General features: G+C 51.0%; 5 protein-coding genes across 8 annotated transcripts; 4 read left to right on the top strand and 1 right to left on the bottom strand.

Annotated features, from left to right (window-relative positions):
* The first annotated feature begins 718 nt into the window (after positions 1-718).
* GPSM3 (G protein signaling modulator 3) lies at positions 719-2,554 on the top strand. The gene is made up of 4 exons (XM_081294203.1): positions 719-949; positions 1,170-1,269; positions 1,465-1,664; positions 1,883-2,554. Exons 1-4 carry the CDS (start codon positions 734-736, stop codon positions 2,018-2,020), a joined length of 654 nt encoding a protein of 217 aa, XP_081150329.1. The 5' UTR covers positions 719-733; the 3' UTR covers positions 2,021-2,554.
* A 633-nt stretch (positions 2,555-3,187) lies between these two features.
* PBX2 (PBX homeobox 2) lies at positions 3,188-7,190 on the top strand. The gene is made up of 9 exons (XM_081294150.1): positions 3,188-3,675; positions 4,558-4,631; positions 4,849-5,096; positions 5,195-5,385; positions 5,561-5,696; positions 5,796-5,949; positions 6,323-6,411; positions 6,529-6,615; positions 6,749-7,190. The coding sequence occupies exons 1-9, from the start codon at positions 3,455-3,457 to the stop codon at positions 6,839-6,841; spliced, it is 1,293 nt and encodes a 430-aa protein (XP_081150276.1). The 5' UTR covers positions 3,188-3,454; the 3' UTR covers positions 6,842-7,190.
* A 1,709-nt stretch (positions 7,191-8,899) lies between these two features.
* On the top strand, positions 8,900-12,097 carry AGER (advanced glycosylation end-product specific receptor). The gene is made up of 11 exons (XM_081294235.1): positions 8,900-8,966; positions 9,139-9,245; positions 9,360-9,552; positions 9,734-9,798; positions 9,906-9,993; positions 10,091-10,273; positions 10,414-10,544; positions 10,733-10,874; positions 11,152-11,178; positions 11,620-11,746; positions 11,867-12,097. Exons 1-11 carry the CDS (start codon positions 8,915-8,917, stop codon positions 11,961-11,963), a joined length of 1,212 nt encoding a protein of 403 aa, XP_081150361.1. The 5' UTR covers positions 8,900-8,914; the 3' UTR covers positions 11,964-12,097.
* Positions 12,098-12,619: 522 nt separating this feature from the next.
* Positions 12,620-14,798, bottom strand: RNF5 (ring finger protein 5). Of its 2 annotated transcripts, XM_081294209.1 has the most exons (6): positions 14,610-14,798; positions 13,579-13,597; positions 13,372-13,484; positions 13,204-13,258; positions 13,010-13,127; positions 12,620-12,895 (listed from the first exon to the last, which is right to left on the bottom strand). In XM_081294209.1, the coding sequence occupies exons 1-6, from the start codon at positions 14,747-14,749 to the stop codon at positions 12,798-12,800; spliced, it is 543 nt and encodes a 180-aa protein (XP_081150335.1). In that variant the 5' UTR covers positions 14,750-14,798; the 3' UTR covers positions 12,620-12,797. The 2 variants fall into 2 exon arrangements, with proteins under 2 accessions (XP_081150335.1, XP_081150336.1); XM_081294210.1 differs by lacking the exon at positions 13,579-13,597 and having other exon boundaries at positions 14,610-14,747.
* A 2,604-nt stretch (positions 14,799-17,402) lies between these two features.
* Positions 17,403-25,067, top strand: AGPAT1 (1-acylglycerol-3-phosphate O-acyltransferase 1). 3 transcript variants are annotated; one of them, XM_081294196.1, is made up of 7 exons: positions 17,403-17,703; positions 21,814-22,022; positions 22,251-22,384; positions 22,705-22,880; positions 23,036-23,131; positions 23,246-23,318; positions 23,829-25,067. In XM_081294196.1, the coding sequence occupies exons 2-7, from the start codon at positions 21,823-21,825 to the stop codon at positions 24,011-24,013; spliced, it is 864 nt and encodes a 287-aa protein (XP_081150322.1). In that variant the 5' UTR covers positions 17,403-17,703; positions 21,814-21,822; the 3' UTR covers positions 24,014-25,067. The 3 variants fall into 3 exon arrangements, with proteins under 3 accessions (XP_081150322.1, XP_081150321.1, XP_081150323.1); XM_081294195.1 differs by having other exon boundaries at positions 21,778-22,022; XM_081294197.1 differs by lacking the exons at positions 17,403-17,703; positions 22,251-22,384 and having other exon boundaries at positions 21,888-22,022.
* The last annotated feature ends 99 nt before the right edge of the window (positions 25,068-25,166 follow it).

The following is a 25,166-nucleotide window of genomic DNA, read 5'->3' as shown; positions in this document are numbered from 1 at the left end:
GTTGCTGAGGCTGGCCTCAAACTTGTGATCCTCCTGCCTTGCTAGGATTATAGGCATGTGCCACTGCACCCTTAACCCTTAAGAGCTAAACATCTAGTGGGCAGGAATAATTATTCAATCCTTAATTCTTTTAAAAAATATTTTTAGTTATAGATGGACACAGTATCTTTATTTAGTTTTTTATGTGGTGCTGGGTATGGAACCTCACAAATACTAGGCAAGTGCTCTACCACTGAGCTACAATCCCAGCCCCCAGCCCATAATTCTTGAGTAACTATTGCATGTGGGAACCAGTACTAGGGATACATGTGTACACACACACACACACACACACACACACACTGCTCTGAGTGCTCTGCTTTCCACTGGAACCATGTGCCTCCTAATCCCAATAAGTCTGAGGGGAGTTGGGAAGGGCCAAATCCTAGGTCTGTTTTAGGGAGGAAAAGGACCTGGTTTGGGGGAGGGGGATCCTGAAGAGTGAAACCACACTTCCTGTATAGCTAGTTCCTGTGTTGACAGAAAGAGCTGGTGGGGGGGGCAGTGAAGGGAGCTAAATTGGGGGTTGGGAGGCTACTGAGGCACTGGAGAGAAGACCAAAGTCTCCCTCCCCACCCAGAAACCTCTCCACTCCTGCAGCTGGAGGAGTTGTTCCCAGTCTTTATGCTCCCCTGGGGAGAGGGGTCAAACAAACTGTTTGGGTGGGAAAAGAGAATGGAGGAAGTTGACATGGATGGGCGGGGCCGTGGGGGGGCTGACCAGGAACCCAGCTTCCTGCTCAGTGCCCAGGCATCCATCCCCCAGCTCACCCCCACCCCTTCCAGCCCCCACTCCCCTCAGGAACCCAAGGTTCCGGCCCTCCTCCCAAATCCCAGTCACCCCTCCCCCATCAGTTTCTCCCCGAAAGGGGATGGAGGCTGAGAGACCCCAGGAAGAAGATGGTGAGCAGGTGAGCTGGGCACTAACTGGGGAGGCTAACTCTGTCGAGAGAGAAATGCAAGGACCCAGAGTAAAGATCTAGTGACGGTGGACCTAAAGGACTTGAAAAGGCTTGGGCACCCTAAGGCAGGAACAGAAACACAGGAAATGGGACACTGACCTATCCCTCTGCCCACCCTACTCCCTCCACCTACCGGGGCTTGACTGGAATGTATGTCTCTTGGCATCAGGGACCCCCAGAAGAAGAGCTGGGCTGGCCTCCTCTGAACTCCACCATTCGGCCTTGGCGATCTGCTCCTCCATCCCCTCCTCCTGGAACCCGCCACACAGGTACCCCACCGCACCCAGGGAACCCCCTGACCCTGGTGCCCACATCCTGACTCCATCCCTACCTCTCCAGACTCCCCATCACACCCCCATGGCTCCGACCCAAAGTTCCTAGTCACTTCACCCTCTCATCATCCCCCACTGCTCCAATCCACCAACTTCTCTGGGTCTCTGAGCCCTCCTCCTTCCTCTCCCCAGCCTTGGGGCCCCGTTCGGCCTCCCTGCTTTCCCTGCAGACTGAACTCCTTCTGGACCTGGTGGCTGAGGCCCAGTCCCGCCGCTTAGAGGAGCAGAGGGCCACCTTCCGAGCCCCTCAGAATCCTTCAAGCCTAACTCCAGTCCCACCCCGGCCTCTCGAGGACAGAGAGCAGCTCTACAGCACCATCCTCAGTCACCAGGTAAGACACCCCCAGAAGGTCTGGTCTCTTGGCCCCTGTTCTGTTTGGATCTACTCCTCTTTGTCCCTAGACATCTGCCCCATACCCAGTCCCCAGTCCCCCCATCCCCATCATAGGCTTCCGATCTGCTCCCCCGACCCCACCAAGCCAGCCTTGGCTCCTCTCAAGGATACCTACCCCCCAGTCCTTACCAATGCTTTCTCCCTCCACTCCTCCAGTGCCAGCGCATGGAAGCCCAGAGATCAGAGCCTCCCCTCCCACCAGGGGGGCAAGAGCTCCTGGAGTTGCTGCTGAGAGTTCAGGGTGGGGGTCGAATGGAGGAGCAAAGATCCCGGCCCCCCACACACACCTGCTGAGACTTGAGTCTCCAACTAGCCCCTCCTCCCTCCTGGGGCTCAAAGCTGGGCAGCCAATGTATGCCCTCAACCCTGCCTGGCATGGGTACCAGAGACTGGAAGACCCAGCAGAAATTACAGTGATCACCACCCTCAGCACCTTCCCTGGGAACTGGAGGGGGTGAAAGTCCTCAAATCCTGGGAATAGGCAAGGTAGGATGGTCAATGAACTTCCTCAAGTATTCTGGAGCTTGAGGCTGTAAGAGGATCCCAGCCATCCATCTCAATCAAGCAGTAACTGGGACTCCCTGTCCTGAGCTATCCAGCTACTAGGCAGGGTGTGAGGGCTCAGGTCTTTCCCTCTCAAGGCAAGTCTAAAGTTATCACTTGATAGACAGCTCTACCCTCCTTCCCCATAGGAAGAAAGGGAGGGTGGGCACAGCACAGAAAGATCAAGAGTATTTTCTCATCCCTGCTTTGGGCACCATCTAGCACCCAGTACAGAGGGCCTAGCAGCTGTGAATGGACCTTTAGCCTGCCCACCCTCCCTCCCCACTGCTGCTGAGTTTGTCTGATGTTTTAATTGTATAAATAAATATAATTCCCCTCTGGACTGAAGACTGATGTCTGCGGGGTGGGAGGGTGGAGAATAGGAAGGTGAGGCCAGAGGCGCCCTCTTTCCCCAGTCTGGCCAGAGGCCAGCTCCCCTCCCTAGCTGGTTAATTACTAGCTCATTAAGCAGCGGCTGGAGACCTCCCTAATTATCTCCCCCAGCCCCCCTCTCCTGGTTTTAATTAAGTAGAACAGGGAGGGGAGTCATTAGAACAAGAAATATGAACTGAGCTGCCTGTGAACCCGGGCATTCCAGCGGCTAGAGTCGGTGTCACCTAGGGTGGAGACTCAGGACCCAGAAGGTGGACACCCCAGCCCCCACCACGCCCCCCTCCCCGGCCACGGAAGTCCAGCCCCCGGGCCTTCCCTTAGTGCCCCGAAGTGCCAGTCTCCTCCCCTCGTCCCGTCTTCCCTCTCCCCTCCTCCACTCGGTCTCAGTTCCTCTGTTTCAGTGTGTCTCTCTCCGCCCCCGGCTCCTCCCTGTTCCTCCTCTCTTCTCCCCTCCTCTTCCTCCCGGGTTCCCCTCCCCCAGCCTCCCTCCCTGGCTCCCCCCTTCTCCCTCCTCCCTCCTCCCTCTCTCTCACACACACCCCCGCTTGGGCCTCCTCTCTCTCTCCGGCTCCATTTTCTCCGCCGCCGGGGGCCGGGGTCTCCTGTGGGGGGCCCAGCCGGTACCCCAGGTCTCCCTTCAGTGCCGGGGTGAACCCCCGGGGGAGCGAGGAGGGGGGGAGACGGGCGGGGGTTGGGGCGGAGGGAGCAGCGGCCCCAGCGAGTTTGGGGGGGAAGTAACCAGGCGGGGGGAGGGGCGGAGCAGGGAGGGGGCCTCAGGGCCCCCCCCCAGCTATGGACGAGCGGCTACTGGGGCCGCCCCCTCCAGGCGGAGGCCGGGGGGGCCTGGGATTGGTGGGTGGGGAACCTGGGGGCCCTGGCGAGCCTCCCGGTGGCGGAGACCCCGGTGGGGGTAGCGGGGGGGTCCCGGGAGGCCGAGGGAAGCAAGACATCGGGGACATTCTGCAGCAGATAATGACCATCACCGACCAGAGCCTGGACGAGGCCCAGGCCAAGTGAGTGCCCCCACCCCGGGACCCCACACAGACCCACAGGACCCCATTCACAAGCTGAGTCTTCTGGGAGCCCTCCCCCCCCCCAACTCCAGGGCCCTCTCAGGATCCTACAGCTCTCTTCTCTCCCTTACCCTGGGATCCCTTGAGCGAAGTGATCTCTTTCAAAACCTCCTTTCAGCCCCAGGCCCTGAAACCTCCAGAGGGAAGCCCAGGTGGTCTCCCCCTCCTAACCTTTTGCTGACCCCCCACACTCATCCCTTCTCATCTCCGGAGCCCCCTTCTGGCTCCCAGACTCACAAACTGTTCTTAGACCATGCTGTTTCCTCCCCTAACTCTCCACCCAGCTTGCCCCATTCTCTCCAGATCTGGGACCTCAACACCCCTTCCCAAAGGTCCTGACAGTCCTCTCCAACCCATGGCCCCAGCCTCCAAGGGTCCTCACCTACCCTTCTCCCTCCCTTAGCCCCAGGACCTTTCTAGATACCTTATACTGAACTCCTTCCTTACCTGGGCACCCCCAGCGCCTCTCTGCCACCTCAAAATTCTGAACCTTCTCCCCTTTAGCATCCATCCCTTTTTCTGAAATCTACCTAGTCACTCTCATTTTTCCAGTTACCCCCAAATTCCTTCTTCACAGCTTTTCGTGACCAACTCCCAAAGTCCCCAGCCCACCATGGTGCCTTTTGCCTTCTGCCAATATCTGCTAATAAGCTGAGTAGCTTCCCCATGTTCGGAAGCTGATTGCTACCCAGGAACCATCCCCCAACTCTGCTTTCTTCCTCTGCAGATTTCCTCTTCTCTCTCCTTGCCCTCTCACACTGCTATGGTTCCCTTGCTGTTTAGCTCCTCAACTTTTCTTTCTCTACTCCCATTCTTCCTAAGGAAACACGCCCTAAACTGCCACAGAATGAAGCCTGCTCTCTTTAGTGTCCTGTGTGAAATCAAGGAAAAAACTGGTATGTGGGGGTCTCCCCCTTGAATCCTCAACTCTGGGGACAGCCATGTTTACTATGGGGCTGAGTTTGACAACTTGGGACCCTGAGGAAAGGTATTGCTAAGAGAGACTGGGGAAGGAACCAAAGCCTGTAGACTTGGGTTTACAAGAGGCAACAGGAAGACTGAACTTTGGGTAAGGGGTGTCTGTATCCCTAAGTCTACTTACCTGCATGCTAGGCCTCAGCATTCGAAGCTCCCAAGAGGAGGAGCCAGTGGACCCACAGCTGATGCGCTTGGACAACATGCTTCTGGCAGAGGGTGTGGCTGGGCCTGAGAAGGGGGGAGGCTCAGCTGCAGCCGCTGCAGCCGCAGCAGCCTCTGGGGGTGGTGTGTCCCCTGACAATTCCATCGAACACTCGGACTATCGCAGCAAGCTTGCCCAGATCCGCCACATCTACCACTCAGAGCTGGAGAAGTATGAGCAGGTGAGGAGAGGAAGCTAGGGTGGGTGGAGGAGGAAGCTCTTTGGAGGGAATACCAAAGCCAAAGGGCTTCTCACCAGCCCACCTGCTCCCCACTACAGGCATGTAACGAGTTTACAACCCATGTCATGAACCTGCTGAGGGAGCAGAGCCGCACTCGGCCTGTGGCACCCAAGGAAATGGAGCGCATGGTGAGCATCATTCATCGAAAGTTCAGCGCCATCCAGATGCAGCTCAAGCAGAGTACCTGTGAGGCCGTCATGATCCTTCGTTCCCGTTTCTTGGATGCCAGGTGGGGTCCAAGGACTAAGACCAACCCCCAGTACCAGGCTCTTTCCCATTTCTCTCCAAGACCCTGAGCCACCATGTTGCATAACATGGTACTCCACACAATGATGCCCCCTAGAGTCCCGCAGTATGGCTGCCAGGATGCTAACATCCTCGCTACTCTTCTCCATCCTTTGTAGAAGGAAACGCCGTAACTTCAGCAAACAGGCCACTGAAGTCCTAAATGAGTATTTCTACTCCCACCTGAGTAACCCATATCCTAGTGAAGAGGCTAAGGAGGAGCTTGCCAAGAAGTGTGGCATCACTGTCTCTCAGGTAATGTGGGAGTTTGGGAAGGAGTCTTTGGGCAAAAAGCTCTCAGATCCTACTCAATGAGGGGTTTCCACCTGACTCTCTTTGCCCACCATCCCACAGGTCTCCAATTGGTTTGGTAATAAGCGAATTCGGTATAAGAAAAATATTGGAAAATTCCAAGAAGAGGCAAACATCTACGCTGTCAAGACTGCCGTATCAGTCACCCAAGGGGGCCACAGCCGCACAAGCTCCCCAACACCCCCTTCCTCTGCAGGTGGAGCTCACTGCCACCCTGGCTATTTTACATACTTCCTGCTTTTGTTCCCACTTCCTATCTAGGCATGATCCTATCAGAGAATTTTGGGGGTTGAGAGGGACCAAGCTGAAATGGGGTGGTAATGTCAGTGGACATAGGCCATTCCAATGAAGTTGCTTCAGCCTTTCTTCCAGTGGGTGGCCAGGGAAGGCTTTGGAATCTATTCTGAGTGCTGGAATGTCGTTTTGTGGATAATTTGTATACAGATATACATATGTCCCTACAGAGCTAATTTAGAGGGCTTTCTGGAACCTGAGAGTTGTGTTCATCTCCTATCTGCCACCACAGACTCCATTATACTCTTCTCTAATTCCCTCTTTACTCCTCCAAGGCTCTGGCGGTTCTTTCAATCTCTCAGGATCCGGAGACATGTTTCTGGGGATGCCTGGGCTCAACGGAGATTCCTATTCTGCTTCCCAGGTCAGGTGCCCTATCTCCTTGAGTGGGACTTTCCCAAACTCTTGTTTCTCCTCGTTAGGGTACAAGACATCCTCTGAGGCTTCTTTTCACTGTTTTACCTTCCTCTGCTGCCTGCAGGTGGAATCACTCCGACACTCCATGGGGCCAGGAGGCTATGGGGATAACCTTGGAGGAGGCCAGATGTACAGCCCTCGGGAAATGAGGGTGAGTGGATACTCAACTCACTCTCGCTCGCTCTTACCATGATGGGAGGGCCTTTCCCCAAGCAGTGTTGTCCACCCCACCTCCACAGAATTTTCCAGGACTCTATTCCTACTGTCTTTCTCCCTTTTTCCAGGCAAATGGCGGCTGGCAGGAAGCTGTGACCCCATCTTCAGTGACATCCCCCACAGAGGGACCAGGGAGTGTTCACTCTGACACCTCCAACTGATCTTGCCCCTCAGGATCACTGGGGGTGGGGGCTCTCATAAGGCGACTCTTGAAGAGGACGCAGGCATCCAGAGGACAAACCCCTAACAGGAGAAGCACAAGAAAGAGAAGGGCGAATGGGGTCAACCCTCCCCAATTAGACTCTCAGTGCTGGGGGTGCTGACTACATGGCAGGGAGAATGGGGCCCTTTAGGGGAGAGTGGGGTCTATCTCCTCCTTTTTTCCTTTTTTGTCTTTTCCCCCTTTTCTCTTACACAGCAAATCAGACACCTATTTCTCAGACCCCTTTTTCTCACCCCCCCCCAATACACACTCACATACAACTATTCTGTTTCTGTGTACTCCCCCACTTACCCTCCCCACCCTGCTAATATGCTCTGGAATCTGGAGACGTCAGCCCTGCCCGACCCAGAGATGCCAAAAATGGGGACTCAACTTCTGGACAAATGACATGGGCCACGCCCCCTGTGCATCCCCACCCCCTTCCCCTCCAGACGGCTTTATTACCTCATATGCAGCTCATCTTAAACCAATAGAATCGCTCGGTGGACGAGAGTGTCTGACTCAGATATCTACCTCGGAGGGAGTTTCTGCTACTTTAGGGAATTGTTGACTGGGCTTTGGGATTTTTTTTGTTGTTTTTTGTTTTTAAAGAAATGAAACCCTGGGATCCATCTGTATCGTCTTTTATTTTTATTTTTTGGTGGTGGTGGTGGTGGCTCTTAATTTTTTAGTATGGGGAAGTAGTTTTGTTTTCTTTTTTAAAATAAACATACTTTTTTTAATATAATTTCTTGCTTTCCCATATTAGAGGTGATAGCCAAAGGGGTCTCCATAAGAGAAAGGGGAACCAACAATACCAGTGAAGAAGCCCACCTCTATGCCTGCTCATCAGAAAGTGAATTTTACAGAACACCAAGCCCTTCCCTCTAAAATCACTTAGGTGTTCTTTGCTTATGCAGGCAGTTTCTGTTGTATTTGGAGCAGAGGCAGTAAGGGGTTTGCCTTGCTGGCCCCCTATATCCAACCCGCTTCCCACAACCCTTGGGCAGGGCTAAACTCAACAATTGAAGAAATTGTTGCCACCTTCCCCATGTGACACATCTTTTAATTAAATCTTTTTTTTCTTTAATTGTCATTTGCAGATTGGAGGATAAAGAACAGAGGGGATTCTTGCCAAATATGTTAAATATGGGTTGGGTGCTTATATATGTATTTCCCTCAGTTTCCCCAAAAATGAGGTATCTTTTTTTCTCACCAAAATCAAGGGGGTGGGGAGAGGTGGGAGGTTGCAAAAATCCAGGTATGGGGGAAGAAAAAACACTGTCCCATCCTTGGCCCTGAACCCTACTATCTAATCCCCTCAAACATCCTCAGGATTTTACAAAACTGTCAAGAGTGGGGAACCCCTCCCATTAAAGATCCTGGCAGGATTGGGGAACAGGTTGGGAGTGTGATGGGTGGGGGGTGGGAGGCACGGGGCCAGGGGCAGTTCCCTCCTCACTTGTAAACTTGTAGTTTCACAGAAAAAAAAGAAAAACAATTCAGTTTTAAATAAAGAAATTTCTTTTTCCCCTGGGTTTAGTTGAGAATTTTTTTTCAAAAAAATGAAAGACCCTAGAAGAAGAAATTTTTCTCTCAAAGCCCCAATAGATTTCTTCCCAGTCCCCTACCCTGTTCCTCATCATTCAGGCCCCAAGTCCATCCCTGGAGACGACAGCTGAACCCTGTTGCTTAGCAACCATGCCTAGTCAAAATGGGGCTCCAGGCAGCCCTCAGCAAAGGAATGATGGAATATGAATGCAGTGGGGGGCTCTAAGAGAATGAGACCTTAAGAGGTATACTCCTCACCCCCAGGGAAGTGGTTGTGTCCAGAGTTGGCAGTGCCCAAGGGTGAGGTAAGAACTGCTTCTTCTAGCACCTGAAGGACTCTTGTTCAAGAAGCATGAATTCCTAGCATTCCCTGCAAAGGGACAAGACTGGGAGATGGGGGTAGGGGAGAGGGTGCAAGCCCCACCCAGGGCGGTGACCACTAAAGGGAAAGGGACAGACAGGAGCCTAGGAAAGAAGCAGGATGGCAGCAGGGGCAACGGCTGGAACCTGGGTGCTGGTCCTCAGTCTATGGGGTGAGCCATTCCCTGCCCCCAATGATTCTCCCTGGAGAAAACACTTTGCCCATAATTTCCCTGGAATTTTTCTAGATCTTGGACACTTGCTTTCAAGTTCTTAACCCACACTCCCCTAATTTCATTAGCCTATCTCCCTTCCTGCCCCTTCTACCTCAGTGCTGTTTCCCAGGGGCAGTAGTAGGCGGTCAAAATATCACAGCCCGGATTGGAGAGCCATTGGTGTTGAACTGTAAGGGCGCCCCCAAGAAACCACCCCAGCAGCTGGAATGGAAACTGGTAAGCAGGGCCCTGTCCCAATTTTCAGAGACCTGTGATAGCTTGCATCCCCATCACTGTTCGATCAGACTTTCCCAGAGAACTGGCATTGCTCAGGCCCTTCTTTGTCTCCAGAATACAGGCCGGACAGAGGCTTGGAAGATCCTGTCTCCCCAGGGAAGCCCCTGGGATAGTGTGGCTCGTGTCCTCCCCAATGGCTCCCTCCTCCTTCCAGCAGTTGGGATCCAGGATGAGGGGACTTTCCGGTGCCGGGCAACCAACAGGCATGGAAAGGAGACCAAGTCCAACTACCGGGTCCGAGTCTACCGTAAGGGTTCCAGGGCCTTGCCCAAGGCCCACTTCTCATCTAAGAAAAAGCTTTCACTCCCAGCCCTTGACTTCTTGGCCCTGGTGTGTGAGGACCTCTGACTTCACTACCTACACTATCACACCTGGAGAGTGGGAACCTTCAAAGCTGCAGCCTCTGACTGGACTTTTCCCTCCAGCAGAAATTCCTGGGAAGCCAGAAATTATAGATCCTGCTTCTGAACTCATGGCTGGGGTCCCGAATAAGGTAGTGGAAAGAAGCGGGAGAAGCAGAAAGTGGTGCTGTGAATGTGGTTATGTACTGTATGAATATATCTCACATTTTCAATGATGAGGTTACCACTCTTTCTTCAGGTGGGGACATGTGTGTCCGAGGGAAGTTACCCTGAGGGAACTCTTAGCTGGCACTTAGATGGGAAACCCCTGATACCTGATGGAAAAGGTGAGTCCCCATGTGCACACCCCCCTGCCCCACAGCTTCCTTCTTCTTGGATCAATATCTCCCACCTGGATGTCTTCTCTTGTCCTCCCTCCCATAGGAGTGTCTGTGAAGGAACAGATCAGGAGAAACCCTGAAACAGGGCTCTTCACACTCCAGTCAGAACTGATGGTGACCCCAGCCCGGGGTGGAAATGCCCACCCCACCTTCTCCTGTAGCTTCAGCCCAGGCATTCCCAGGCGCCGGGCCTTGAACACAGCCCCCATCCAGCCCAGTGTCTGGGGTGAGCAGATGGGGAGAGCCCCAAGTTCAAGTGAACATGTTCTGGAAGTATGGTCCTCCCGGAGGCAATGGTCAAGCCCACACTCACCGTGACCACTCCCAGGTGTTAACACTCAACCTCGTGCCCCTTCCTGCCCTCAGAGCCTGTGCCTCTGGAGGAAGTTCGATTGGTGGTGGAACCAGAAGGGGGAGCAGTAGTTCGTGGTGGGACCGTGACCCTGACCTGTGAAGCCCCTGCCCAGCCCCCTCCTCAAATTCACTGGGTGAAGGATGTGAGTGACCAGGGGGAGCTGGGAGGTAGAGTGGCAACTGGAAGAAGTAACTGGCAATTGGAAGAAGGGCAGAGGGCTAATGGAGGAAAGGTGGGCAAGGAGCTGCGAAAGAAGACAGGGTATCTTAGGCAGTGGAGACATGTGGATGGGGATTTTGTAATAGCCTAGTGTCCCCCTTCCTCCACCAGGGCATGCCCCTGCCCCTTCCCCCTAGCCCCATCCTGCTCCTCCCTGAGGTAGGGCCTCAGGACCAGGGGACTTACAGTTGCGTTGCTACACATCCCAGCCATGGGTCCCAGGAAAGCCCTGCTGTCAGCATCAGCATTACAGGTAAGACCATTTCCCAAATTCCTGAGACCCTGGGCCTGGGATGAGGGACATAGTAGGCTCTAACTCCCTATCCCCTTCTGGCATTATCCCCAAGAGCCATCCTACCCTACCCTCAATACACCCACACCCAGGTCTCTGCCCCACCCAAATCCTGCCAAGAGAACAGCCCAGCCTCTCTCCTCTGAACCAGAGGGAAAGACTCCACTGTCGCTCCCACCAAACAGTCCTTTCCCAAACTGAAGTCTTTCCTTCTGACTTGCCCCAACTTTTCTTCCAGAAACTGGCGAGGAGGGGCCAACCACAGGTGAGGGATTGATTGGAACAGAGTCAGCGAAAAGCAGGCAGTCCCTTCCACATGGACTGGGGAGATGGTCAACAAGAAAGGAATAGTGGAAAGACAGCAGAATAGAATAGACAATATGACTGATGTATGTACATTCCATGTATGTATTATATGTCAAAATACATTCTGCTGTCGTGTATGACTAAAAAAAAATAAAAATAAATCGTATGGTAAAAAAAAAAAAAAAGGAATAGTGGGCTGGGGTTGTAGCTCAGGGGTAGAATGCTTGCCTAGCATGTGTGAGGCCCTGGGTTAGGTCCTCAGCACCACATAAAGATAAATAAATAAACAAAATAAAGGTATTGTGTCTCATCTACAACTAAAAAAAAAATAAGAAAAAAAGAAAGGAAGGAATGGTAAAAAGTGAAGGTTGTGCCCTCAATTTTCTCCATCTCCTTACAGGATCTGTGGGAGGATCAGGGCTGGGAACTGTAGCCCTAGCTCTGGGGATCCTGGGAGGCCTAGGGATACCTGCCCTCCTCATTGGGATCATCATGTGGAGAAAGAGGCGACGCCAAGGAGAGAAGAGGTGAGTGAAGAAAGCCAAGTGCCTCATATTTAGGGCTTCCAGGCAGCCAGTGAGGGGTGTGGGGGATGGAACAATGGAGAGCTAGGAGCCATATGTGGAATTCTCCCCAATCCTCCTTAGGAAGGCCCCAGAAAACCAGGAGGAAGAGGAAGAACGTGCAGAGTTAAATCAGTCAGAGGAGCCGGAGGCAGCCGAGAGAGGAACAGGAGGGTCTTAAGGGGACCCCAGTCAGATCCTGTCCTTCAGTTCCCTTGCTTTTTTCCCTTGAACTGTGCTGGCCCTAAACCCTGTACAATCTCTACCCCACCTCAACACACTTTCTTCCACAACCAGAGCCCTCCACAAACCATGCTGAATAAACACCTGATACATCTTGCCCATACTGTTGTGTCTTCTGTTTATGTGTATGTGTATGTGTGTGTGTGTGTGTGTGTGTGTGTGTGTGTGTGAGAGAGAGACAGAGAAAGAGAGAGTGTGAAGGGGTTGGGGGAGGGACTTATCACCAAACATCTATTTAAGTTAGGGTGAAGAGGCTTCTCTCCTGGAAGGAAGAAGAGAAGGAAGAACTCGGGAAGAGTTCCCATCAATACATTTTACCTTTTTTATTGAACTTGTAATAAAGGAGGTAGTGGGGGGGGAGTGGGTGTTTAAAGTCAAAACTCATATTAGGCACTGGGGAAAGAAAAATTAAATTAAATCAACAAGAGGAATGGAGGAAAGTCAGAGGGAGCATTGCCCACCTTTCAACATCAAATCAAGAAATCAGGGGAAGCAAAACATTAGGTGAGAGGAAAAAGGGCACTCTTTTCAGTCTGCCCTCCTTCCACAGGGCTGGGAGTTACTACCCAGCAAGGGAATGAGAGAGTTCAGAGGCTGGTCTCTCATCCTATGCACAGTTGTTGCTACTCCTTCCCATGCCCTCCTGGAGAGTGGTCTCAGCCAACAGAAATGGAGGGGTCAGGGAATGGGGTTCCAGAAGTAAGGAAGGGTCAGCAGGGACCCCCAATACTGATTCTCCTCTGGCTGGAGGTGGGCAGGAAGAAGACATAGCTCAAATACTGAGCAGCCAGAAAAAGAAGAAAATGGCGAGAAACAGGAAGAGGGAATCCTGCCAGCTGGAGGCCGGGTGACCCTGTCCCAGATCCACACCTGTGGGAGAAAGGAAAGCTGCAGAAGCACATACTCCTAGGCCACAAGGGAACCTGGTGGGGGTGGGGGGTGGTTGAGGGGATTTCCTGAGAAGAGCTAAGGGAAGACTCTTACCTGCACCCCTGCGGAAAGGCTCATGAGCATTGAAGACAGTGGTGAAAAAGCCAAAGGGAAAAGCACCAACACCAAATGAGAAGTGAAAACCCCCGGTATCACCAAATGGCTGGAATCCCTAGGGAAGAGACAAAGTCAGGGGAACTAGGCATATCTTTGGCAAGGAAGGGACACAACTGGACAAGAAGACTCACCCCTCTGCTCTCTGGAGCTGGTCGCTGGCCCTGGGGGCGGGGTGGAGTTTTCAATCTGAGGGTGAGAAGAGAAGACTGTCAAGAGGGATCTTTTCCTCTCTTCTTTGACACCCTCTTCCTGGGACAGAAGCCTTCATCCTTGCCTCAACACTACCTCTAGTCTCTCACCTGGGATCCTGGGGCTTCTGGCTCCCTCGCCCATAAAGCGGGACAACCTTCTCTCTGCTGATACCAGCTTTACACACTGGGCACTCTTGCCGCTCTGGCCGTGTCTCCAGCCACTGGAGAGAAACAAATGCAGTGATTTCAACTACGTAGAAGGGTCTTCCAGCTCCTCAGACCTCCCCATTTCTTTTCCATATCCTGAGTACGCACCTGATGAAGACAGGGCCAACTGGATGGGGGGGAGGGGGAGAAAAAAAATGGTCAAACTAGCTACAAAAAAGAGACACAGACCCCAGACTTAACAGAATCCCATCTCTCCCATCTTCCCAGATATTACCTGCTATTTCTTTTCATATTTTCTGCAACATTTACCACACTAGCCAACCTGGCCTTCCTGCTTCACTGATCTAACACCTAAAGCTCTATCCATCCACAATACACTCAACCTTCTCCTCTCCTCCACCCCCCCCTCTTTTCTTTCAACTTAATTTTCAATTCTCTTCAACCCACCCCTTTCCAGACCCAACCCCTTTTAGCCCCCATTCCTCCAGACCAAACCCCCTTTGCTAGCACATTCCCCCCACCATTACTCTCACTTTTAAGCTTATTCAAGTTTCTTTTTCCACAACGTTTTCTCAATCCTGCCCCTCCACAGTCCATGTCTCCAGGTTTGTCTACTACCCACTTCCAGATCTCATCTGAATGTGAGCCCATATTCCTTGGGTCTCCTCTATTCAACTGATGCATGTCTGTCCTAACCTTTGAGTCTCATCCGTTTCTACCTGTTCAGTTAAAAAAAAAACTATTTTTCTCTTCTACCTTTTGTATTGGTGCATTATAGTTGTACATAATGATGGGATCTGCAGTTACACATTCATACATGCACACAATATAAGAATTGGGCCAATTTAGTTAAAAAATTCTTAACTTCCTTTGGATAAGGTGCCCTCAGGTCCCACCTGCACAGATGTGTAGTTGTCCCCATTCCGGTCCAACCTCCTCCTTATAACACACCACACACGCACCAGCTCCTATCCTAGTTCCTGAGACTGTCCTTTCCACAGATCTACAGACGATCCCTCCTCCCACACATAGCAGAAAAGACGTATGTTCCCCTCCTCAGGCCTCACCCACAGAAATGGACCCTCCGATTATCAATGTGATTGTAGGGTTCCCCGCTCCCGGGCTCTCCAGTATAGAGGTAAGCCCCACCACCTTCAGCCCGGATCCCAGACTCTCACCAGTACAGGTGGCCACACACACTGACCACAGCTTCCCGAGCGGTCTCCAAACATATATTACATTCGAAGGTCGCGCCCGCCCCGCCCCGCTCGCGGTTTGGCCCTTCGGGGCCCCCGTCCTCCTCTTCTGCTGCTGCCATGGCCGGTTCTGTTTCGCCCCCGCGTACCCCTCAGTCCCCCTAAACACACACGCCCCAAAAAACAAGAAGCCGCCTCCTGCCCACGATCGTTGGGCAGGCTTCAAGGTTTTCTAATCGCTATTGGTCTGAATGCTTGCCAATCACATAAGATTCAGGAGAAAGGATTGGTCCAAAGGGTGGGGGCGGCAAAAGGTTTAGGCGGCCCTGCCCTTCAACAATGATTATTGGTTGATATAGTCACTGTCAGTATGCTACACCAAGGGATTGGTAACAAGTCGCTAAACTGGGTCCTGTCACCCGGCCAAGGAGGGTTTTATTTGTCTGAGCAGATGCCACTCATAACTAAAGGCCAGAAGCAATTGGTTCGGGACTACTTGAACTCACCCACTATATTAAGCCCCTTTCTTTCCTTCATTTCCTCTTTCAAAGAATGTCCGGATTCCTATTGGACTTTGGAGCGTATAAGCGATTGGCTGGAACTCCACGGAAAATGGTGGTTAAGGAAAATGCGCCTGCGCAGCACGGGGCGGGATGGGATGGACCGACTCTATGAGGGTTGAGCCTTCTCTGGTCCCACCCCTTCATCTCTATCTTGTCGCCATGGTGACTGTTCTACAATTGGCGGGTCTTGCAGTTCAAAGACTTTGGCTCGGCCTCATCCGGGTCCTTCGGCTGTGGCCTTTTTGGGCTGATTGGGCTGTTTTCTTTGCCTGTGATTGGCCGAAGCCAGAAAAGCCGACGCAGATTTCGGAAAAGAGGGCAAAAATACTAGGGTCGCGGGGTTCAAAATGGCTCCGGCCTCTTTGGGTGACGTAGAGGGCAGAACTTGGGTCCACCCCTCCCTCTTCGTGAACAAGGGAACAGAATTGGGATTAGCCCGACGTTTGGATGGTGCGAACTTCGACCTTCGGCGCTGGTGTTAACCTAACTCCTTCAGCTGGACGATTCAGCCCGTCCCTCTTTAGGTGATCTACAGAATAGAGTTAAGGGCCCACCCCCTTGTTCATGTGACTCGGAGCGGAACAGTCGACCACAGCTCTGTCCTAAACCTTAACAGAAAAGGTCTGGTTCCACCCCTTTATGAGTGGGTGCAGAAAGGGCAAGGCCCGCCCCATTTTAGGTGACTTGCGGCAGAATGGGGTTAGGCCCGCCCCTTCCTTCTTGTAGTTTGCCCAGCAGAACTGGGGTCTTCTTCCTGGGCTGGACCCCTGGGAGCTTGGGCCTTTCCTACAGTGGCCCTCACTGTGTGGCCCAAGGAGCAGAACTAGGTAACAGTTCTCTTATCAGAGTTCTATACAACCTCTTCACCAGGGCATGTAAACGCATGCAGGGTATAGGTGTTCCTGGGGGCGGGAGGCAGACAGAGGCTGAGGGCAGTTAAGCAACACCCTGAAAAAAGGTTCCATGTGATTCAATAAGAAAAGATGAGAAGCTGGAAGAACTAGGGAGGTGAGGATTTAGGAGGCTTGAAGAAGTTTAGGAAATAAGATATTGAAATGGAGAGATGGAGACCCAGGAGGGAGGAGTGATGGGATGGATGATCCTGATAATGGGAGTATGAGGAAGAGAGGTGCAGGGACTGAGAGCTAGATACAAAATTTAAAGAGGAATACTTATCCCAGAAGAATCACCATGCTTCCTTACTCTCCCTCCCACCCCGCCAGGAAGCAGTATCTTAATACCCAAATTCCATTGGAAGAAAAAAAATGCATCCAGATTCTTTGTTGGGGGAGGGAATTGTCTCAGCTTATTGAGTAAAGAGACTGATAGGAACTTGGAAAGATGTGCTGAGGTAAATGTGCATGGAAGTGATGGACCGGGAGAAGGCTAGATAGGGTGAAAGTGGAGGAGGGAGTCTGATTGCTGAGATGGGGCTGGGGGGAGGGAGGGACAAAGGGCAAAAAGACCAGACCAGAGAGCTGGAGGGCGAGGTGGGGAGAGATGGAGTCCTGAAGAGAAAAAGAAAAGAGGTGAACTTATTGCTTGGGATATATTAGGTGCTTGATATGATAAATGTTTGGGATTGAATGGGGGACAGGAGAAGCGGTCTTTGAGAAGAGCTGAGGGGACGGGGACGAAGCACAGATAAAGGAGTTAAGGAGAAAAAAAAATCAGAGCAAGTAAAAATGGCACACACCTGTCACCCCAGCCACTCTGGAGGATCGCAAGTTGAAGGCCAGCCTGAGCAACCTAGCGAGAGACCATGTCACAGAATTTTAAAAATTAAAATATATATATTAAAGCATATTTTTAAAAAATACACACACACACTTTTTAAATGTTAGGGATGTAACCCAGTGCTTGTCTGGCAAGTAAGAGGTCCTGGGTTCAATCCCCAGTACCACAAAAAAAAGAAAGAAAGAAAAGAAAAAGAAAACTGGCAGTAAGAGGGTGAGCTTATGAGGAATGAGGGAAAGGAATGTGCCGATGGAGGAATACAACAAGGGCTCTTGGCCCGTGAGTGCTGAAAGGGGGTTGGAGGAAAAAAGATACAGCTGGAGACCAGCAGAGCCCTGCTGGGCTCTCCCGAGGCGGAGTTAGCCAGAGCAGTGTGGTAGAGGTGGAGAGGAGATGCCGGGTCTCTAAGAGGAGATTGGTAAGACAGGCCGCCCATCACCGCCCCCCACTTCCTGGCCAGCCCCGGAAACCAGCAGGCGTTGGGGAGGGGTGGGGGGGGGGATAGCGGCAGCAGCAGCCCCAGCCCTCAGAGACAGCAGAAAGGGAGGGAGGGAGGGAGGGTGCTGGGGGGACAACCCCCCACCATTCCTACCGCTATGGGCCCAACCTCCCACTCCCACCTCCCCTCCATCGGCCGGGGCTAGGACACCCCCATATCCTGTCGCCCCCTTGGCACCGACACCCCGACAGAGGCAGAGACACAGCCAGCCGCCACCACCGCTGCCGCAGCCTGGCTGGGGAGGGGGCCGGCCCCCCAGGCCCCCCACCCCACTGAGGTGTGGGCGGGAAAGGGATGGGAGGAAGAGGGAGGAGGGTGCTGAAAGGGACGGAGATGAGGGGATGGGGCTGGGAAGGCCGACAGGGAAGAGGGTTGCTGGGGAAAGGAGAGGGGGCCTGAGAGGAAGAATGAAAAAGACATGGGTGGGAAGAGAGATGGAAACTGAATTTGGAACTGGGGGTGTGGACAGGGAATCCTGGAGAGGGAATTCCCTACACATTCCCCAATTCCTTTTCCTGCCCTTTGGCCCCACATGACTCTTGCGGGGTGGGGGGAAGAGGAGAGAAGGCCAGCAAAATTTGATTCCTAGGAATGTCCTCAGGCACCTCTCCCTCTAGGCACAGAACCTTATTTCTCAGTGGCCTTCCACACTGACACTGTAAATTCCTTGCGGGGGGCGGGACATGTTTTCTATATTGGCTGTGTGTCTTTAATGTGTTTGATAGCTTGTGTGCAGCTAGGTTGTCCCTGTTATCCATACATTATAGAGAAATAATGTTTTTTATTTTCCATCAGAATTGCCCATTCTCATATCTTGTGTCCTTGTGCCACATCCAATTTTGACATGTTCAAGTCCTGCATTGTTTTTTATGTTGCACCTATTAATAGGCGATTTCATGTTACTTACATGTTTTATGCTTTTGCATGTTTAGCATGTAAAGCTTATATACCTTATTTTGTTTGGTCTCAAATGTCCATGGTCACGACATATGCAGGAGTTTTCCTTTGTGGGATCCATGGAATAACACACACTCTTATACTGTGATGGGATCAGCCTGTTACCCCTGTTATGATTCTTACCAAATGTGCATTCCCCTTCAAATGATGCATGGATGTGATACATCCATAGTGTGTGTGCTTCTGATTACACCTACCATTTATTTAATAAACTTATTGTCAATATGTTTTGTGAGCTGTATGCTCATTAACCCATTTGGCACTCCATTGTGTTAATAAATCCTTGGACATTTCTGACCAGAGTGTTACTTAATATCATGTATTATAAACGGTCCAAATCCGCAAAGGACCATGCCTTATCTTGCTGACCTCCTTGGCCTGTGTCTTCACACATTATTTCTCCACTGGCTGTGTATAGTTTGTCTGTGGGCTTAATGTGTGTCAGGGTTTAGCCAGCTGTGAAACCCCATCCATATTTATTTAAGGACATTATCTATGCCCCACTCTTCATACTGTTGGCACATATTTGGTGATACCAGCGTCCTTCCCCAATGGCACATTGATCCCATTCTGTCTTATGTATGAGACAATATCGTCATGGTATTTACTCTGCCTTCACTGTGACCATGTATCGTTTATTTTCAGAATGTTACTGTGAAGCTTGACATGTTCCATATTTTACTGGTGACTTTTTATAGTTAATATTCCTTAAAAAGGTAGCTATCTGATTTGTGATCTGGGCCACCATCTTGGAACTGGTGGTTTAAGCTTAGTGGCAGAGTGCTTGCCTAGCATATGTGAGACCCTGGGTTCAACCCCCAGTACTGCAAAACAAAAACAAACCATCTCTCAACATTAATTATAGCTGTGTGGGTGTGTATACAGCCTTATAATCTGTTGAGCAAATGTTAATATTGAATGCCTACTCCACCTCATACTGTCCTGGCATTGGGGATAGGACAGAATCCCTGTCTTCAAGTTTTTTACAACCTTGGGGAAGAGGTGGATGCCAGTGAGCTGTTAAACTTAGTGTGGTGCAGTGTCAGTGGTTTGAGAACCCAAGTGCATATCAGACTCACCTGGAGAGCTTGTTAAAATACAGATTGCTAGTCCCAGTGCCCAGGATTTCTGATTCAGTATATCTGGTATTTCTGGGTTGAGTTCTGAGAATTTGCATTCTATACTTTGAGATCCACTGATAAGAAAATATCTAATGAAAACACAGGCCTTGAGGGGAAGTCATCCAGAAGGTGGAACTGAACTGTGTGAGGCTGGAGAAGAGTCAGAAAGGGCATTCCAGCCAAAGGGAACTGCATGTTCAAGGCACAGAAGCATGAAGGATCATGGTGCATCTGAGAAACTGAAGTAAATCAGTTTGGAGCAAAAACAAAGCTGCTTTTGAGGATGTGGTGGAAAATATAAGCAGAAGTCAACTTGTGAAGAAGGGCCTATGGGCAAGACAGAAATATCCAGTACAGAAACATTTCTGGTTGTCACGTGGAAGATGATTGGAGGGGAAGGGTTAGGAGTCTTCAGCATATAGGCCAGGGGAGAAACCATGCAGGTCTGAACTTGAAGAGGCAGTGGGATGGAGCAGCTGAGAAATCCTTCCTAGCTGGCAAGATCGCCTGTTTCCTCCATTGCCTCTGACCTTTGAGTATAGCCCTTCCTGTTCCAGAAAGGGAGTGCCTTTGGCCTAGATGGGAATAACAGATAATTTGCTTGAACACCCCTTTTGTCAATTGTGACTCTCCCTTTAGCAGTGAGACAAAGTGGAGGAAGTAGGAAGAATCTCTGCATGTCTATACCTCTTCCACTTGAGTCCTGTCCTGTCCAGAGCAGGTGGTATGATATCTGGACCTTTTATTCTCTACCTTCCATGTTTTACTTGATGAGGCCAGCCACATTGCCTGCATATGGCTAGAAAGAAGGGGAAAGGGTGGTGAAATTTATTTACCTATCTGTGGAAACAGGATTGGTATGTTGGATTTATTGAAAATAGAGGAGGCTCCCTGTGGGGAGAGAGATTTTTTTAGGTATGCATTTATATTCCTTTACCTGTCACTGGGTATGGTGGTAAATTTGTGCGTGTATGCAAATGTGTCTCTCTGTATGATTATGTGTGTGTTCATTTCCATCTCTCATCACTTAGTGTTTTTGGATGTTTGTTCACAGTCACTGTATCTGCTGTGTACTGTGTGTGTGGTGTATACACATACACCACACAGATACAGATGACAGCATAACAAAGTGCTTAGGACACAGGCTGCCTAATTTTGTTTAGGAGCTATATGACCTAATGTTGTTTAGGAGCTATATGATCTCAGGTAAGATCTTTAATCTCTGGGTTTATTTTCTATAAAATGTAAATAATAATAGTACTTTATAGTATATATAGTATGTAAATGTTTAATATAACGTATAGACCAGCACAGTTCAATAGAAATATAATGTGAGCCACATGTAATTTTTAATTTTCTTATAGCCTCATTAAAGGTAACAGTGAGCCAGGCATGGTGGTTCATTCCTTAATCCCAGCCACTAGGGAGGCTGAAGTAGGAGAATCACAAGTTTGAGGCCAGCCTCAGCAACTTAGTGAGACCTTGTCTCAAAAAATAAAGGGCTGGAGATGTAACTCAGTGGCAGTGCACCCTGGGTTTCATCCCCAGTACCATACACAAAGTGAAATTGATTTTAATGGAGTACGTCATTAACCCAATATATCCAAAAGAAATTAGAAGATTATCAGGCAGTATTTTACACTTTTGTTTTTCACCCAAAGTTTTTAAAATCTGATGTATACTTTACATTTCTAGAATATCTGAATTTGTACTAGCCACATTTCAGGTGCTCAGTATCCACATGTGGCTAAGCAGGTGTAGACTGTTATCTTTTCAGTACAAGTGTTAGCTATCATTGTTTTTGTTGATTCTGTTTATTTATTTATTTATTTTGGTGTTGAGGGTTGAATCTGGGGGTGCTTTACAACTGACCCACATCCCCATTTATTATATTTTTTATTTTGAGACTGGGTCTTGCTAAGTTACTGAGGGTCTCACAAAGTTGCTGAGGCTGGCCTTGAACTTGAGATCCTCCTGCCTCAGCTTCCTGAGTCACTGGGATTACAGGCGTGCACCACCACACTAGATTTGTTGTTTTGTTCTCATTTATCTGAGTTGTAGAAATCCATGTCTCAGATCTTCTTGTCTCAGTGTATCTAGAGCCCTCTTGGAGGTGGTGGGGACAACTATCTTGAGCTCCCTGACCTAGAGAGGCTTCCTGGAAAGGTTTTGATAGGAGCTCAGACCTCATTCTGTATCTCTGGTCCTTATCCTGATAATACCCCCTAACCTTTCCTTCTGTGCCTTACTCATTCCACTCTCCTCCCCTCCAGAAACCAGGCCACTGTCCTTTGCCCCATTCTCTGCAGGTGGCCAGAATGGAGCTGTGGCCCGGGGCATGGACGGTGCTGCTGCTGCTGCTCTTGCTGCTTCTCTTCCTGCTGCCCACCCTGTGGTTCTGCAGCCCCAGTGCCAAGTATTTCTTTAAGATGGCCTTCTACAACGGTTGGATCCTCTTCCTGGCTGTGCTTGCCATCCCTGTGTGTGCCGTGCGAGGACGCAACGTTGAGAACATGAAGTGAGGGGCGAGGGGTGATGGATGGGTGATGAGGGAACCCAAGGGTGAGAAGTGAATGGTAGATTCAGGGAGCAGCATGGTATGTGTAGAATAGACTGAATAAGCCCAGGGACACGGAAGGGGGAGAAAATTGCAAAAATGGCCAGAAAGACAGTAGGGTGGGAAGAACTGAGACAAGCAGGTGGACATCAGTGAATCCCATTGGGCCCCTTTGCCGTGACCCCACAGGATCTTGCGTCTAATGCTGCTCCACGTCAAATACCTGTATGGGATCCGAGTGGAGGTGCGAGGGGCCCATCACTTCCCTCCCTCACAGCCCTACGTTGTAGTCTCCAACCACCAGAGCTCCCTCGACCTGCTTGGTGAGACCCCGTTCCTAGGCACATGCCCTCCCTCCTGGCACTTTGCCACAAACCTGCTCCTTTAAAGGTCCTCAACTCCTCTCTTCTAGGATGTTGCTCCCTTGCTCCCTCCTCAGGTTTTCTTTCTCCAGAATACGTCTGCCCTCATTAGCAGGGTACATATGCCTTTAGTCACCCTTGCTTTTACATGGGTAAAATGTAGTCTCCTCCCTTTATCTCCAGTCCCTGCTAGTGTGGGTGATGACCTGGGTGGAGTGGGGTGCCTGCTGTGGCACTCTGCCTCTACCCTGATCCTTACCCCATCCCCATGCCTGCTTAAGGAATGATGGAGGTACTGCCAGGCCGCTGTGTTCCCATTGCCAAGCGTGAACTACTATGGGCTGGCTCTGCTGGGCTGGCCTGCTGGCTGGCAGGAGTCATCTTCATTGACCGGAAGCGCACAGGGGATGCTATCAGTGTCATGTCTGAGGTCGCCCAGACCCTGCTTACCCAGGACGTAAGTCATCTTGGGGAAATGGGGGCTTGGGGAACTAGGGAATGGAACAGTTATAAATTAATGGATAGACAGGGCAGGCAGGCCTCATTATAGCATTGCACCCACCCTGATGCCTCCATATATGCATATCTTCCTTGATCCTCTTCCTCTACCAGGTAAGAGTCTGGGTTTTTCCTGAGGGAACAAGAAATCACAATGGCTCCATGCTGCCCTTCAAACGTGGCGCCTTCCATCTTGCAGTACAGGCCCAGGTGACTACTACTTCGCCTTCTACTGCTCAGTCCCCAGCCCCCATCCTTCCTTCCTTTCTGGGCAATGGTTGGTCTCAGGGAGCCATGGACTGATCCACTTTATCCCTTTTCCAGGTTCCCATTGTCCCCATAGTCATGTCCTCCTATCAAGACTTCTACTGCAAGAAGGAGCGCCGCTTCACCTCGGGTGAGGGCTCTGAGCAGGTCTGGGGTAGTGTGTGGCCAGAACAGCCATTGGAGAGGCTAGGGTATGTCCCTGTGAGCAGGGGATCATTCAGTGACAGAGCCATGAGACATACCCACATGAATATCCCATGTATGATCCCACATCAGGCAAAAGTATCTATTAAGCACCCACCATACTCTGTTGGGTGGGCAATACTTGGTCTCTAAGAGGGGCTGTTTTGATCTGTCAGGAAAGATAGTCTATATATGCAAAACTGCAGTCAATAAACCTCCACGGTGAAGGCTAAACCCGGGTGATAGGAGATATCTGGACTGAGGTTCAGGGAAGGCTTTGTACAGGAGGGCCTCAAAAAACAGGTGGCAGCTGGCAATCAGGAGGCGGTTACCCAGGGTTAGGGGAAGAAACCCACAAGATTGAGGAAGGGGGTAGCAGCGTTGCTCAGAAGCTGGGCACTACTTGTGGGCAAAATCCTGGGAGAACAAGCCATAATGGTGCTCCTCATCTCACCAGGGCGATGTCAGGTACGGGTGCTGCCACCAGTGCCCACAGAAGGGCTGACACCAGATGATGTCCCTGCTCTGGCTGACAGAGTCCGGCACTCCATGCTCACCATTTTCCGGGAAATCTCCACTGATGGCCGGGGTGGTGGTGACTATCTGAAGAAGCCTGGGGGAGTGGGTGAAGTCCGGCTGTGAGCTTCTCTCCCATCTGTCCCCATCTTCTGCCCCACACCTACCAACCCATTGGCCCTAAAGCAGGGGCACTCTTCCTCATTTCCTTTCTCCCCATTCATTCTCCTCTTCAGAATCTTCAAATTCTGATGTGAAAGTACGTACATTTGTCACTCCCTATCCCTTCCTGGCCCCATCCAGGGACTCTCCTGCCTAGGTGCAGTTTTCATTCTGATCCTCACATCCTGCCATCTTGTCTGTGGGATAGTTGCCTCCCCTTCAACTTGAGTGGCTCATTGTACACAAGGGTGGGGAATATTCCATCCCATCCCATCCCCAGTGGACTCTTCCTTTGCTGTCTTCTCTCCCTCTCCGTCCCACATTGGCCAGTAGACTCATCCTGTCTGTGGAACAATTCATCCTCCCCATGCCTAAGTTCATGGGTTCAGTGGACTGATCCATTTGTGGGGACAACTCCTCACTCTGGCTGGAAGCTGATACCTGGAACACTCCTCCCAGGCTCATCCTGGGAATCTTCCTCAGCACCTTCATCCTCCCTCCCTGTGGAGCCCCTATCTATAGGGGCTGGACTCTTCTAACTCAGAGGTCTCATCCCTCCCTTGCCAAGATGCCCAGGGTTGAGCACACACTCCTGGATGCCAATTTGGTCACACATTTCTGCTTCCCCTGTCCCCATGGTACAGTCCTTCAGTAGTCCTGATCCAACCCAGTCCCCTATTGTCCCCTGTACCATCCCAACCAGACACAGGGGAAAGAGGCAGATATCAGATTCTGCACTCACTGAACCCTGGGGAGTTGGGGAAAGGAACTGGACCCTGGCCAGAGGGGAGAGGAGGTTGTTTAATTTATTTCTTTCTTTTGAGGCTTCCCCCTCTCTGAGCCAGTTTTCATTTCCTCCTGGTGGCATCGGCCACTTCCTGCCTCCTACTCCAGTCCTGTTTCCTCAGCCCAGGAGGTGGGCTGGGAGCAAAAGGAGAGGCTGGCACCCAGTTTTCCATGGTTGGTTTTTATTATCTGGATAACAGCAAGCAACTGAAAATAAAGAGAGAGAGAGAGAGATCTGGGTGCTTTCTTGCCATGTTTGTTAAGGATTTGAAGACACAGGCTTTGTCCAGACAACCTGCCCCCAGCCAGAAGAAATGGGCAGGCTAACACA

The sequence above is a fragment of the Spermophilus citellus genome (assembly GCF_964194105.1).
Source record: "Spermophilus citellus genome assembly, chromosome: 5".
Lineage (NCBI taxonomy): Eukaryota > Metazoa > Chordata > Mammalia > Rodentia > Sciuridae > Spermophilus > Spermophilus citellus.
This window is presented reverse-complemented; position numbering and strand designations above follow the sequence as displayed.

Coding starts and splice junctions, on each gene's coding strand:
- GPSM3 (XM_081294203.1), top strand. CDS start 734: ATGGGCGGGGCCGTGGGGGGGCTGACCAGGAACCCAGCTTCCTGCTCA. Junction 950..1,169: donor AGGAAGAAGATGGTGAGCAG/GTGAGCTGGGCA, acceptor TCTTGGCATCAG/GGACCCCCAGAAGAAGAGCT. Junction 1,270..1,464: donor TCCTGGAACCCGCCACACAG/GTACCCCACCGC, acceptor TCCTCTCCCCAG/CCTTGGGGCCCCGTTCGGCC.
- PBX2 (XM_081294150.1), top strand. CDS start 3,455: ATGGACGAGCGGCTACTGGGGCCGCCCCCTCCAGGCGGAGGCCGGGGG. Junction 4,632..4,848: donor TGAAATCAAGGAAAAAACTG/GTATGTGGGGGT, acceptor CCTGCATGCTAG/GCCTCAGCATTCGAAGCTCC. Junction 5,697..5,795: donor GTGGCATCACTGTCTCTCAG/GTAATGTGGGAG, acceptor ACCATCCCACAG/GTCTCCAATTGGTTTGGTAA.
- AGER (XM_081294235.1), top strand. CDS start 8,915: ATGGCAGCAGGGGCAACGGCTGGAACCTGGGTGCTGGTCCTCAGTCTA. Junction 9,553..9,733: donor CTACCGGGTCCGAGTCTACC/GTAAGGGTTCCA, acceptor TCCCTCCAGCAG/AAATTCCTGGGAAGCCAGAA. Junction 10,545..10,732: donor AAATTCACTGGGTGAAGGAT/GTGAGTGACCAG, acceptor TTCCTCCACCAG/GGCATGCCCCTGCCCCTTCC.
- RNF5 (XM_081294209.1), bottom strand. CDS start 14,749: ATGGCAGCAGCAGAAGAGGAGGACGGGGGCCCCGAAGGGCCAAACCGC. Junction 13,259..13,371: donor CAGAAGCCCCAGGATCCCAG/GTGAGAGACTAG, acceptor TCTCACCCTCAG/ATTGAAAACTCCACCCCGCC. Junction 13,128..13,203: donor CAGCTCCAGAGAGCAGAGGG/GTGAGTCTTCTT, acceptor TCTCTTCCCTAG/GGATTCCAGCCATTTGGTGA.
- AGPAT1 (XM_081294196.1), top strand. CDS start 21,823: ATGGAGCTGTGGCCCGGGGCATGGACGGTGCTGCTGCTGCTGCTCTTG. Junction 22,023..22,250: donor CGCAACGTTGAGAACATGAA/GTGAGGGGCGAG, acceptor GTGACCCCACAG/GATCTTGCGTCTAATGCTGC. Junction 22,881..23,035: donor AGACCCTGCTTACCCAGGAC/GTAAGTCATCTT, acceptor TTCCTCTACCAG/GTAAGAGTCTGGGTTTTTCC.